Source organism: Oncorhynchus mykiss, chromosome 1, assembly GCF_013265735.2.
Source record: "Oncorhynchus mykiss isolate Arlee chromosome 1, USDA_OmykA_1.1, whole genome shotgun sequence".
Taxonomy (NCBI): domain Eukaryota; kingdom Metazoa; phylum Chordata; class Actinopteri; order Salmoniformes; family Salmonidae; genus Oncorhynchus; species Oncorhynchus mykiss.
The window spans coordinates 95,016,159-95,031,048 of NC_048565.1; the positions used below are offsets into that span (position 1 = coordinate 95,016,159).

At 48.3% G+C, this 14,890-nt stretch overlaps 1 protein-coding gene across 1 annotated transcript in view; it reads left to right on the top strand.

Moving 5' to 3' along the window:
- The window catches only part of LOC110511675 (ryanodine receptor 2-like), a 532,917-nt gene that overhangs the window by 299,004 nt on the left and 219,023 nt on the right, over positions 1-14,890 (top strand). The window contains exons 28-30 of the mRNA XM_036989200.1: positions 4,107-4,281; positions 8,858-9,066; positions 10,197-10,427. Of these exons, the coding sequence (XP_036845095.1) occupies positions 4,107-4,281; positions 8,858-9,066; positions 10,197-10,427 (615 nt within the window). The remainder of the gene's footprint in view (positions 1-4,106; positions 4,282-8,857; positions 9,067-10,196; positions 10,428-14,890) is intronic.

Below are 14,890 nucleotides of genomic sequence, written 5' to 3' on the forward strand. Positions count from 1 at the left end.
CCCTCTCTCTCTTCTCTCTTCTCTCTCTCTCTCTCTCTCTCCCCCTAAATCAACAGTACTATAATGTTTGATGCCACCATCACCAATCTGAGGTTATAAAGAGGGGTGCTTCCCCCTGGTGGACGTGATCAGAACATCAGCTTGTGTGTTGTAACACTGAGTGGACGTGGTCAGAACATCAGCTTGTATGTAGTAACACTGAGTGGACGTGGTCAGAACATCAGCTTGTCTCATGTAGTAACACTGAGTGGACGTGGTCAGAACATCAGCTTGTGTGTAGTAACTCTGAGTGGACGTGGTCAGAACATCAGCTTGTCTCATGTAGTAACACTGAGTGGACGTGGTCAGAACATCAGCTTGTATGTAGTAACACTGAGTGGACGTGGTCAGAACATCAGCTTGTATGTAGTAACACTGAGTGGACGTGGTCAGAACATCAGCTTGTATGTGGTAACACTGAGTGGACGTTGTCAGAACATCAGCTTGTATGTAGTAACACTGAGTGGACGTGGTCAGAACATCAGCTTGTCTGTAGTAACACTGAGTGGACGTGGTCAGAACATCAGCTTGTCTCATGTAGTAACACTGAGTGGACGTGGTCAGAACATCAGCTTGTCTCATGTAGTAACACTGAGTGGACGTGGTCAGAACATCAGCTTGTATGTAGTAACACTGAGTGGACGTGGTCAGAACATCAGCTTGTATGTAGTAACACTGAGTGGACGTGGTCAGAACATCAGCTTGTCTCATGTAGTAACACTGAGTGGACGTGGTCAGAACATCAGCTTGTATGTAGTAACACTGAGTGGACGTGGTCAGAACATCAGCTTGTATGTAGTAACACTGAGTGGACGTGGTCAGAACATCAGCTTGTATGTAGTAACACTGAGTGGACGTGGTCAGAACATCAGCTTGTCTCATGTAGTAACACTGAGTGGACGTGGTCAGAACATCAGCTTGTATGTAGTAACACTGAGTGGACGTGGTCAGAACATCAGCTTGTCTCATGTAATAACACTGAGTGGACGTGGTCAGAACATCAGCTTGTCTCATGTAGTAACACTGAGTGGACGTGGTCAGAACATCAGCTTGTCTCATGTAGTAACACTGAGTGGACGTGGTCAGAACACCAGCTTGTCTCATGTAGTAACACTGAGTGGACGTGGTCAGAACATCAGCTTGTCTCATGTAGTAACACTGAGTGGACGTGGTCAGAACATCAGCTTGTCTCATGTAGTAACACTGAGTGGACGTGGTCAGAACATCAGCTTGTCTCATGTAGTAACACTGAGTGGACGTGGTCAGAACATCAGCTTGTCTCATGTAGTAACACTGAGTGGACGTGGTCAGAACACCAGCTTGTCTCATGTAGTAACACTGAGTGGACGTGGTCAGAACATCAGCTTGTCTCATGTAGTAACACTGAGTGGACGTGGTCAGAACATCAGCTTGTCTCATGTAGTAACACTGAGTGGACGTGGTCAGAACATCAGCTTGTCTCATGTAGTAACACTGAGTGGACGTGGTCAGAACATCAGCTTGTCTCATGTAGTAACACTGAGTGGACGTGGTCAGAACATCAGCTTGTATGTAGTAACACTGAGTGGACGTGGTCAGAACATCAGCTTGTATGTAGTAACACTGAGTGGACGTGGTCAGAACATCAGCTTGTCTCATGTAGTAACACTGAGTGGACGTGGTCAGAACATCAGCTTGTATGTAGTAACACTGAGTGGACGTGGTCAGAACATCAGCTTGTATGTAGTAACACTGAGTGGACGTGGTCAGAACATCAGCTTGTATGTAGTAACACTGAGTGGACGTGGTCAGAACATCAGCTTGTCTCATGTAGTAACACTGAGTGGACGTGGTCAGAACATCAGCTTGTATGTAGTAACACTGAGTGGACGTGGTCAGAACATCAGCTTGTCTCATGTAATAACACTGAGTGGACGTGGTCAGAACATCAGCTTGTCTCATGTAGTAACACTGAGTGGACGTGGTCAGAACATCAGCTTGTCTCATGTAGTAACACTGAGTGGACGTGGTCAGAACACCAGCTTGTCTCATGTAGTAACACTGAGTGGACGTGGTCAGAACATCAGCTTGTCTCATGTAGTAACACTGAGTGGACGTGGTCAGAACATCAGCTTGTCTCATGTAGTAACACTGAGTGGACGTGGTCAGAACATCAGCTTGTCTCATGTAGTAACACTGAGTGGACGTGGTCAGAACATCAGCTTGTCTCATGTAGTAACACTGAGTGGACGTGGTCAGAACACCAGCTTGTCTCATGTAGTAACACTGAGTGGACGTGGTCAGAACATCAGCTTGTCTCATGTAGTAACACTGAGTGGACGTGGTCAGAACATCAGCTTGTCTCATGTAGTAACACTGAGTGGACGAAACATTAGGAACTCTTTCAATGACAGAAGGATCAGGTGAATCCAGGAGAAAGCAATGATCCCTTATTGATGTCACCTGTTAAATCCACTTCAATCAGTGTAGATGAAGGGGAGGAGTCAGGTTAAAGAAGGATTTTTAAGCCTTGAGACAGTTGAGACATGGATTGTGTGTGTGTGTCACTCAGATGGTGAATGGGCAAGACAAAGGATTTAAGTGCCTTTGAACAGGGTGTGGTTGTAGGGTCCAGGGGCATCGATTTGTGTCAAGAACTGCAAAGCTGCTGGGTTTTTCACGCTCAACAGTTTCCCCGTGTGTATCAAGAATGTTCCACCAGGCCTCAGCCAACTGGACACAACTGTTGGGGAAGCATTGGAGTCAACATGGGTCAGCATCCCCTGTGTCACTCTTTAAGACACCTTGTTGAGTCCTTGTCGAGTCCACCCGACGAATCGAGTCTGTTCTGAGGGCAGAAGGGGGTGCAACTCAAATATTAGGAAGGTGTTCCTAATGTTTTGTACACTCACTGTATTTCTCTCTAGTTTAATCATTTAGAGATAAAAAAAAAATGCACTTATACACAATTAAACTGGGCTCTAGAAAGATCTCCCGTACTGACTGAGCAGCAGCCCATCCATTGAACTTCCCTACTCTCTCTCTCAGTGGGCAGAGATTAGCAGATGATGAGGCCCTGAGTGACTCACATCACAGCTCTGTGCACTAAACCAAATGGCACCCTATTCCCTATGTAGTGCACTACTTTTTGATCAGAGCCCTATGGATCCTGGGCAAAACGTAGTGCACTACAGAGGGAATAGGATGCCTTTTGGGATCACAGGCAGAATCAGGTGGGAGAGGGGGGAGCTATTTCTGCTCTGTGAGAGGACGATGAGAGGTCACGTAGAAGTGTGTGTGTGTGTGGGACGGAGTTGAGGGGGAGCCAGTACATTGTGGGACTGGAAATAGACTGAATGCGTTGGCTGATTGAGGATTCAAGGACTCTCCATGTAATTATAGAGGGGGGAGAGAGAGGGGGGTGGGGGGCAAAGAGGGAGAGGGGGAGAGTTCTCCCATCTCCACAGAGGAACTCTGGAGCTCTGTTAGAGTGAACATTGGGTTCTTGGTCACCTCCCTGACCAAGGCCCTTTTCCCCCGATTGCTCAGTTTAGCCGGGCGACCAGCTCTATGGAGAGTCTTGTTGGTTCCAAACCTCTTCCATTTAAGAATGATGGAGGCCACTGTGTTCTTGGGGACCTTCAATGCTGCAGACATGCTTTGGTACCCTTCCCCAGATCTGTGCCTCGACACAATCTTGCTTCGGAGCTCTAAGGACAATTCCTTCGACCTCATGGCTCAATTTTTTTTTTTACTCTGACATTCGCTGGCAACTGTGGGACCTTTAATATAGACAGGTGTGTGTGTGCCTTTCCAAATAATACCACAGGTGGACTCCATGTTCTAGAAACATCTCAAGGATGATCCATGTAAACAGGACGCACCTGACCTCAATTTAGAGTCTCGTAGCAAAGGGTCTGAATACTTATGTAAATTAGGTATCTGTGTTTAAACCTGTTTTCACTTTGTTATTATGGTGAGGATGTTTTATTTTATTTAATACATTTTAGAATAAGGCTGTAATGTAACAAAATGTGGGGGGGAAAGGGAAGGGGTCTGAATACTGTGTATCCCTGTGTGTGTTCCAGGCCCAGCTGTGGCACCAGGGTAACGAGCACTTCGGCAGGTCCTGGGGTCCAGGTGACGTGGTGGGCTGTATGGTCGATCTGAACGAACACACCATGATGTTCACCCACAACGGAGAGGTGCTCCTGGACCACTCAGGGTCGGAACTGGCCTTCAAGGACTTTGAGGTTTGGGAAGGTCAGTGTGTGTACTGTCTACTCAAAATGACTATCGTACACCACCCTATGGTTCCATGTATGTCCTACTGTCTACACCACTCTATGGTTCCATGTATGTCCTACTGTCTACACCACCCTATGGTTCCATGTCTGTCCTACTGTCTACACCACCCTATGGTTCCATGTCTGTCCTACTGTCTACACCACCCTATGGTTCCATGTCTGTCCTACTGTCTACACCACCCTATGGTTCATGTCTGTCCTACTGTCTACACCACCCTATGGTTCCATGTCTGTCCTACTGTCTACACCACCCTATGGTTCCATGTCTGTCCTACTGTCGACACCACCCTATGGTTCCATGTATGTCCTACTGTCTACACCACCCTATGGTTCCATGTATGTCCTACTGTCTACACCACCCTATGGTTCCATGTCTGTCCTACTGTCTACACCACCCTATGGTTCCATGTCTGTCCTACTGTCTACACCACCCTATGGTTCCATGTCTGTCCTACTGTCTACACCACCCTATGGTTCATGTCTGTCCTACTGTCTACACCACCCTATGTGTTAGTCTGTCCTACTGTCTACACCACCCTATGGTTCCATGTCTGTCCTACTGTCTACACCACCCTATGGTTCTATGTCTGTCCTACTGTCTACACCACCCTATGGTTCCATGTCTGTCCTACTGTCTACACCACCCTATGGTTCATGTCTGTCCTACTGTCTACACCACCCTATGGTTCATGTCTGTCCTACTGTCTACACCACCCTATGTGTTAGTCTGTCCTACTGTCTACACCACCCTATGGTTCCATGTCTGTCCTACTGTCTACACCACCCTATGGTTCTATGTCTGTCCTACTGTCTACACCACCCTATGGTTCCATGTCTGTCCTACTGTCTACACCACCCTATGGTTCCATGTCTGTCCTACTGTCTACACCACCCTATGGTTCCATGTCTGTCCTACTGTCTACACCACCCTATGGTTCTATGTCTGTCCTACTGTCTACACCACCCTATGGTTCCATGTCTGTCCTACTGTCTACACCACCCTATGGTTCATGTCTGTCCTACTGTCTACACCACCCTATGGTTCATGTCTGTCCTACTGTCTACACCACCCTATGTGTTAGTCTGTCCTACTGTCTACACCACCCTATGGTTCCATGTCTGTCCTACTGTCTACACCACCCTATGGTTCTATGTCTGTCCTACTGTCTACCCCACCCTATGTGTTAGTCTGTCCTACTGTCTACACCACCCTATGTGTTAGTCTGTCCTACTGTCTACACCACCCTATGTGTTAGTCTGTCCTACTGTCTACACCACCCTATGTGTTAGTCTGTCCTACTGTCTACACCACCCTATGGTTCCATGTCTGTCCTACTCTCTACACCACCCTATGTGTTAGTCTGTCCTACTGTCTACACCATCCTATGTGTTAGTCTGTCCTACTGTCTACACCACCCTATGTGTTAGTCTGTCCTACTGTCTACACCACCCTATGGTACCATGTCTGTCCTACTGTCTACACCACCCTATGTGTTAGTCTGTCCTACTGTCTACACCACCCTATGTGTTAGTCTGTCCTACTGTCTACACCACCCTATGTGTTAGTCTGTCCTACTGTCTACACCACCCTATGGTTCCATGTCTGTCCTACTCTCTACACCACCCTATGTGTTAGTCTGTCCTACTGTCTACACCATCCTATGTGTTAGTCTGTCCTACTGTCTACACCACCCTATGGTTCATGTCTGTCCTACTGTCTACACCACCCTATGGTTCATGTCTGTCCTACTGTCTACACCACCCTATGTGTTAGTCTGTCCTACTGTCTACACCACCCTATGGTTCCATGTCTGTCCTACTGTCTACACCACCCTATGGTTCTATGTCTGTCCTACTGTCTACCCCACCCTATGTGTTAGTCTGTCCTACTGTCTACACCACCCTATGTGTTAGTCTGTCCTACTGTCTACACCACCCTATGTGTTAGTCTGTCCTACTGTCTACACCACCCTATGTGTTAGTCTGTCCTACTGTCTACACCACCCTATGGTTCCATGTCTGTCCTACTCTCTACACCACCCTATGTGTTAGTCTGTCCTACTGTCTACACCATCCTATGTGTTAGTCTGTCCTACTGTCTACACCACCCTATGTGTTAGTCTGTCCTACTGTGTACACCACCCTATGGTACCATGTCTGTCCTACTGTCTACACCACCCTATGTGTTAGTCTGTCCTACTGTCTACACCACCCTATGTGTTAGTCTGTCCTACTGTCTACACCACCCTATGGTACCATGTCTGTCCTACTGTCTACACCACCCTATGTGTTAGTCTGTCCTACTGTCTACACCACCCTATGTGTTAGTCTGTCCTACTGTCAACCTCACTACCCCACCCTATGTGTTAGTCTGTCCTACTGTCAACCTCACTACCCCACCCTAGGTGTTAGTCTGTCCTATTGTCTACCTCACTACCCCACCCTAGGTGTTAGTCTGTCCTATTGTCAACCTCACTACCCCACCCTAGGTGTTAGTCTGTCCTATTGTCAACCTCACTACCCCACCCTAGGTGTTAGTCTGTCCTATTGTCAACCTCACTACCCCACCCTAGGTGTTAGTCTGTCCTATTGTCAACCTCACTACCCCACCCTAGGTGTTAGTCTGTCCTATTGTCAACCTCACTACCCCACCCTAGGTGTTAGAGTCTTGTCCTATTGTCAATCCCTGTCTGTCTGTTGGCTTACTCTCAACATCAACACCATCTATTTGTCAGAAGAGATGTTCTGTCTGGAGCTAGAGAGGAGCTTTCCTGTCACTTTGCTGATGCTGTCTAACCGAGGTGGACTTAAACCAAACGGTTGGCAGTCGCTGGACAAGCTCCGTTCTCGACCTATCAACGGGACCTAAAGAGAACAAACTGGACGAGCTCCGTTCTCGACCTATCAACGGGACCTAAAGAGAACAAACTGGACGAGCTCCATTCTCGACCTATCAACGGGACCTAAAGAGAACAAACTGGACGAGCTCCGTTCTCGACCTATCAACGGGACCTAAAGAGAACAAACTGGACGAGCTCCGTTCTCGACCTATCAACGGGACCTAAAGAGAACAAACTGGACGAGCTCCGTTCTCGACCTATCAACGGGACCTAAAGAGAACAAACTGGACAAGCTCCGTTCTCGACCTATCAACGGGACCTAAAGAGAACAAACTAGACAAGCTCCGTTCTCGACCTATCAACGGGACCTAAAGAGAACAAACTGGACGAGCTCCGTTCTCGACCTATCAACGGGACCTAAAGAGAACAAACTGGACGAGCTCCATTCTCGACCTATCAACGGGACCTAAAGAGAACAAACTGGACGAGCTCCGTTCTCGACCTATCAACGGGACCTAAAGAGAACAAACTGGACGAGCTCCGTTCTCGACCTATCAACGGGACCTAAAGAGAACAAACTGGACGAGCTCCGTTCTCGACCTATCAACGGGACCTAAAGAGAACAAACTGGACGAGCTCCGTTCTCGACCTATCAACGGGACCTAAAGAGAACAAACTAGACAAGCTCCGTTCTCGACCTATCAACGGGACCTAAAGAGAACAAACTGGACGAGCTCCATTCTCGACCTATCAACGGGACCTAAAGAAAAGACAGTAACTGTATTTTTCGCGGAATCGTGAACAAGGATACGGATAATATACTGCCCATCTCGTTGCCTTTTCTACGCATCGTCAAGACCGGTCGGCAGTCTCAGGGAAGGTGGAGCGGACCGGGTGTCTTTTCAACACATCATCAAGACCGGTCGGCAGTCTCAGGGAAGGTGGAGCGGACCGGGTGTCTTTTCAACACATCATCAAGACCGGTAGGCAGCCTCAGGGAAGGCGGGGCGGACCGGGTGTCTTTTCAACACATCATCAAGACCGGTCGGCAGTCTCAGGGAAGGTGGAGCGGACCGGGTGCCTTTTCTACACATCATCAAGACCGGTCGGCAGCCTCGGGGAAGGTGGGCGGACCGGGTGTCTTTTCTACACATCAGGATAAGATAAGAACACATTGATGTCAGTGTTACCTACTGGTTAGGATAAGATAAGAACACATTGATGTTGTTACCCATAGGGCTCCTGCCCTATGGGCCGTTCTGGCTCCTTCCCTATGGGCCGTTCTGGCTCCTGCCCTATGGGCCGTTCTGGCTCCTGCCCCATGGGCCGTTCTGGCTCCTGCCCTATGGGCCGTTCTGGCTCCTGTCCTATGGGCCGTTCTGGCTCCTGCCCTATGGGCCGTTCTGTCTCCTGTCCTATGGGCCGTTCTGTCTCCTGTCCTACGGGCCGTTCTGGCTCCTGTCTTATGGGCCGTTCTGTCTCCTGTCCTATGGGCCGTTCTGTCTCCTGTCCTACGGGCCGTTCTGGTTCCTTCCCTACGGGCCGTTCTGGTTCCTTCCCTACGGGCCGTTCTGGTTCCTTCCCTACGGGCCGTTCTGGCTCCTGCCCAAGGGCCATGGCTTGGACAAGGCTTACGTTCTTCTAATGGTTAACATAACAATGTCCTCTCTGTCCTCTCTGTCCTCTCTGCAGGTTTCATCCCGGTGTGCAGCCTGGGTGTTTGCCAGGTTGGGAGGATGAACTTTGGTAAGGACGTGAGCACGCTGAAGTACTTCACCATCTGTGGTCTGCAGGAAGGCTACGAGCCCTTCGCCGTCAACATGAACAGAGACCTCACCATGTGGCTCAGCAAGAGACTGTCTCAGTTCATCCCCGTACCTCCGCAGCATGAACACATTGAGGTGAGGGTCCAGTCGCTATCCTGTTTAGCCATGTTGCTTTAAAAAAAACGTTCTGTTGACAAGACTGTCCTTGAACCTTGACCCTGCTCCCCCTGGTGTAATTGTGTGTAGAGTTTCATAAGTGAACCTCTGTTTATAAGCCTCTTTATATGTGTTGTTGACCACCCTGAACAAGGCAGTTTAACCCCACTGTTTCCCTGAACAAGGCAGTTTAACCCCGCTGTTCCCCTGAACAAGGCAGTTTAACCCCTGCTGTTCCCCTGAACAAGGCAGTTTAAACCCGCTGTTCCCCTGAACAAGGCAGTTTAACCCCGCTGTTCCCCTGAACAAGGCAGTTTAACCCACTGTTCCCCTGAACAAGGCAGTCAACCCACTGTTCCCCTGAACAAGGCAGTTTAACCCCGCTGTTCCCCTGAACAAGGCAGTTTAACCCCCGCTGTTACCCTGAACAAGGCAGTTTAACCCCGCTGTTTCCCTGAACAAGGCAGTTTAACCCCGCTGTTTCCCTGAACAAGGCAGTTTAACCCCGCTGTTCCCCTGAACAAGGCAGTTTAACCCCGCTGTTCCCCTGAACAAGGCAGTTTAAACCCCGCTGTTCCCCGGTAGGCCGTCATTGAAAATAAGAATTTGTTCTTAACTGACTTGCCTAGTTTTAAATAAAACATTTTAAAAAATGTGTAACAACCTATGTTGGTAACCTACACTGAGGATACCAAACATTAGGAACACCTTCCTAATATTTAGTTGCACCCCCTTCTGCCCTCAGAACAGCCTCGATTCGTCGGGTCATGGACTCTACAAGGTGTCTAAAGGGTTCCACAGGGGATGCTGGTCCATGTTGACTCCAATGCTTCCCACAGTTGTGTCAAGTTGGCTGGATGTCCTTTAGTGTGGTGGACTGTTCTTGATACACACAGGAAACTGTTGAGCGTGAAAAACCCAGCAGCGTTGCAGTTCTTGACACAAACCAGTGCTATGTTGATAACCTATAAAAACTAATATTAATGATACTAGTTCCAAGGATTTGTCTGGCGCTTTACCCAGACCCACAGACCTATGTTGACCTGGTATTCAACCAGATGACTCCCCCATAATGCCCTGTTCCCTTTGTCGTCTGGTCTTTCTAAAAGGTCACGAGGATGGACGGCACCGTGGAGACTTTCCCGTGTCTCAAGGTCACCCAGAGGTCGTTCGGCTCCCAGAACAGTAACCCCGACATCACCTTCTATCGCCTCAGCATGCCTATAGAGTGTAACGAGGTGCTGGCCAAGTCACCTGGCGGGACGCTACAGTCTGGCGGGGGCTTCTCCTTCTCCTCTAAGAAAGACCTGGACGACTTTGAGACCGTGTCCGACTTCGAGGTGCTGATGATGATGATGATGATGTCTCCGTCTCCTTCTGTCTCTTTCTCCTTCTGTCTCTGTCTCCTTCTGTCTCTGTCTCCTTCTGTCTCCTTCTGTCTCTGTCTCATTCTGTCTCTGTCTCCTTCTGTCTCTGTCTCCATCTCCTTCTGTCTCTGTCTCCATCTCCTTCTGTCTCTGTCTCCTTCTGTCTCTGTCTCCTTCTGTCTCCGTCTTCGTCTGTCTCCTTCTGTCTCTGTCTCATTCTGTCTCCTTCTGTCTCCATCTCCTTCTGTCTCTGTCTCCTTCTGTCTCCTTCTGTCTCTGCCTCCTTCTGTCTCTGTCTCCTTCTGTCTCCTTCTGTCTCCATCTCCTTCTGTCTCTTTCTCCTTCTGTCTCTTTCTCCTTCTGTCTCAGTCTCCGTCTGTCTCCTTCTGTCTCTGTCTCATTCTGTCTCCATCTCCTTCTGTCTCCATCTCCTTCTGTCTCCTTCTGTCTCTGTCTCCTTCTGTCTCTGTCTCCTGTCTCCTTCTGTCTCTGTCTCCTTCTGTCTCTTTCTCCTTCTGTCTCCATCTCCTTCTGTCTCTGTCTCTGTCTCCTTCTGTCTCCTTCTGTCTCTGTCTCCTTCTGTCTCCTTCTGTCTCTGTCTCATTCTGTCTCTGTCTCCTTCTGTCTCTGTCTCTGTCTCCTTCTGTCTCCATCTCCTTCTGTCTCTGTCTCCATCTCCTTCTGTCTCTGTCTCCTTCTGTCTCCTTCTGTCTTTGTCTCCTTCTGTCTCCGTCTTCGTCTGTCTCCTTCTGTCTGTCTCATTCTGTCTCTTTCTGTCTCCATCTCCTTCTGTCTCTGTCTCCTTCTGTCTCCTTCTGTCTCTGCCTCCTTCTGTCTCCATCTCCTTCTGTCTCTTTCTCCTTCTGTATCTTTCTCCTTCCGTCTCAGTCTCCGTCTGTCTCCTTCTGTCTTTGTCTCATTCTGTCTCCATCTCCTTCTGTCTCTGTCTCCTTCTGTCTCTGTCTCCTTCTGTCTCTGTCTCCTTCTGCCTCCATCTCCTTCTGTCTCCATCTCCTTCTGTCTCTTTCTCCTTCTGTCTCTGTCTCCTTCTGTCTCATTCTGTCTCTGTCTCCTTCTGTCACCGTCTCCGTCTGTATCTGTCTCCTTCTCCTTGTGTCTCTCTCCTTGTGTCTCCTTCTGTCTCCTTCTGTCTCTGTCTCCTTCTGTCTCCTTCTGTCTCCGTCTCCTTCTGTCTCTGTCTCCTTCTGTCTCCGTCTCATTCTGTCTCTGTCTCCCTCTGTCTCCTTCTGTCTCTGTCTCCTTCTGTCTCCGTCTTCTTCTGTCTCCTTCTGTCTCCTTCTGTCTCCTTCTGTCTCCTCCTGTCTCCATCTGTCTCCTTCTATCTCCTTCTGTCTCCCACTGTCTCCTTCTGTCTCCATCTCCTTCTGTCTCCTTCTGTCTCTGTCTCCTTCTGTCTCTGTCTCCTGTCTCCTTCTGTCTCTGTCTCCTTCTGTCTCTTTCTCCTTCTGTCTCCATCTCCTTCTGTCTCTGTCTCTGTCTCCTTCTGTCTCCTTCTGTCTCTGTCTCCTTCTGTCTCCTTCTGTCTCTGTCTCATTCTGTCTCTGTCTCCTTCTGTCTCTGTCTCTGTCTCCTTCTGTCTCTGTCTCCATCTCCTTCTGTCTCTGTCTCCATCTCCTTCTGTCTCTGTCTCCTTCTGTCTCCGTCTTCGACTGTCTCCTTCTGTCTCTGTCTCATTCTGTCTCCTTCTGTCTCCATCTCCTTTTGTCTCTGTCTCCTTCTGTCTCCTTCTGTCTCTGCCTCCTTCTGTCTCCATCTCCTTCTGTCTCTTTCTCCTTCTGTATCTTTCTCCTTCCGTCTCAGTCTCCGTCTGTCTCCTTCTGTCTTTGTCTCATTCTGTCTCCATCTCCTTCTGTCTCTGTCTCCTTCTGTCTCTGTCTCCTTCTGTCTCTGTCTCCTTCTGCCTCCATCTCCTTCTGTCTCCATCTCCTTCTGTCTCTGTCTCCTTCTGTCACCGTCTCCGTCTGTATCTGTCTCCTTCTCCTTGTGTCTCTCTCCTTGTGTCTCCTTCTGTCTCCTTCTGTCTCTGTCTCCTTCTGTCTCCTTCTGTGTCCGTCTCCTTCTGTCTCTGTCTCCTTCTGTCTCTGTCTCCTTCTGTCTCCGTCTCATTCTGTCTCTGTCTCCCTCTGTCTCCTTCTGTCTCTTTCTCCTTCTGTCTCCGTCTTCTTCTGTCTCCTTCTGTCTCCTTCTGTCTCCTTCTGTCTCCTCCTGTCTCCATCTGTCTCCTTCTATCTCCTTCTGTCTCCCACTGTCTCCTTCTGTCTCCATCTCATTATGTCTCCCTCTATCTCCTTCTGTCTCCCTCCGTCTCCTTCTCCTTCTGTCTCCTTCTGTCTCTGTCTCCTTCTGTCTCCTTCCATCCCCTTCTGTCTATGTCTCCTTCTGTCTCCTTCTGTCTCCTTCTGTCTCCTCCTGTCTCCCTCTGTCTCTGTCTCCTTCTGTCTCCTTCTGTCTCTGTCTCCTTCTGTCTCCGTCTCATTCTGTCTCTGTCTCCCTCTGTCTCCCTCTATCTCCTTCTGTCTCATTCTGTCTCCGTCTCCTTCTGTCTCCTTCTGTCTCCTTCTGTCTCCTTCTGTCTCCTTCTGTCTCCTTCTCCTTCTGTCTCCTTCTGTCTCTGTCTCCTTCTGTCTCCTTCCATCCCCTTCTGTCTATGTCTCCTTCTGTCTCCTTCTGTCTCCTCCTGTCTCCCTCTGTCTCCATCTGTCTCCTCCAACCTCCTTCTCCTTCTGTCTCCTTCTGTCTCTGTCTCCTTCTGTCTCCTTCTGTCTCTGTCTCCTTCAGAACCTCCAACCTTCTTCTCCCCTCTTAGGAGGAAAACGTTATTAATATCTATATACATTTAATACACACAGCTCCCCCGGGACTGCAGAAAAGCAGGAAATTGAGCTTCACTCAGAGTTTTCTCTGTTAGTTAACACTATCAACGTGTCCCTTTACTGTGGTAATTATGATCAAATCAACCCAATATTAGCCACTTTCAATGCAACGTACCAAAAACAAAACGAACTATACAAGACTTAGCATGCAAAACTAACTATGCAAGAGATAGGCAGAGCGCATCGCAGTAGGATTCTATTGCACCGTAACCAGTCAGAGATGCAGTAGGCCTTTATGCAAATAGACCATTGACATATATGGATCTGTGCCATTTACTTTGAACTGGACTGTGTTTACAGCATGAGCAGTCGTGAGTAGATGAACTGGACTGTGTTTACAGCATGAGCAGTCGTGAGTAGATGAACTGGACTGTGTTTACAGCATGAGCAGTCGTGAGTAGATGAACTGGACTGTGTTTACAACATGAGCAGTCGTGAGTAGATGAACTGGACTGTGTTTACAGCATGAGCAGTCGTGGGTAGATGTGCTTGTTTCGCAGTGAAAGTGAGAGCTGCATGTAGCCACGTGTGCACATTTGTTCATATCCTTTGCTATTTAGTGAGTTATTAGCCCAGTTATAGATCATGTGTTAATATCCTTTGCTAGTTAGTGAATTAATAGCCCAGTTATAGATCATTTGTTCATATCCTTTGCTAGTTAGTGAGTTATTAGCCCAGTTATAGATCATTTGTTCATATCCTTTGCTAGTTAGTGAATTATTAGCCCAGTTATAGATCATTTGTTCATATCCTTTGCTATTTAGTGAGTTATTAGCCCAGTTATAGATCATTTGTAGTCAGCAATAGGGGAGGGATTGCTTCCTACAAGAGCACAAAATGTGTACATTTCTAGACATCTTTGAAAAAGCCAGTCAGGTAAAGAGCTTTATTTTGTCTTAAAGGGGCAGTGTTGTATTTTGAGACAAGCTTGAATAAGCTACGTAACCAATTGGCAGAGGGAAGCATCATTTGTCTGATTCTCTGTAATAATGGTATGGGATTATTAATTAACTTTATGTTGTAAATTGCATCAAACGCCACAACAAAAATGTTCAGTCACCTCCGTGTCTGAAGGACAAGTGGATCAACAGGTTGATGTCAATCCCTACATGTTGTTTTCTTCAATAGTCTGATGGAATGTAGATCTGCATTGGACACCACACATTGGCTGCTACTGTAGGCTGAACGATAGAACAGCTAATTTCCATGTTAAAATATTATGGGATGCATTTTCTCCATTGTTTTTAATGTTAAGCCACTCTGGTAGACCTCTCTGGTAGGCCTCTCTGGTAGGCCTCTCTGGTAGGCCTCTCTGGTAGACCTCTCTGGTAGACCTCTCTGGTAGGCCTCTCTGGTAGACCTCTCTGGTAGACCTCTCTGGTAGGCCTCTCTGGTAGACCTCTCTGGTAGGCCTCTCTGGTAGACCTCTCTGGTAGGCCTCTCTGGTAGGCCTCTCTGGTAGACCTCTCTGGTAGGCCTCTCTGGTAGACCTCTCTGGTAGACCTCTCTGGTAGGCCTCTCAAGTAGGCCTCTCTGGTAGGC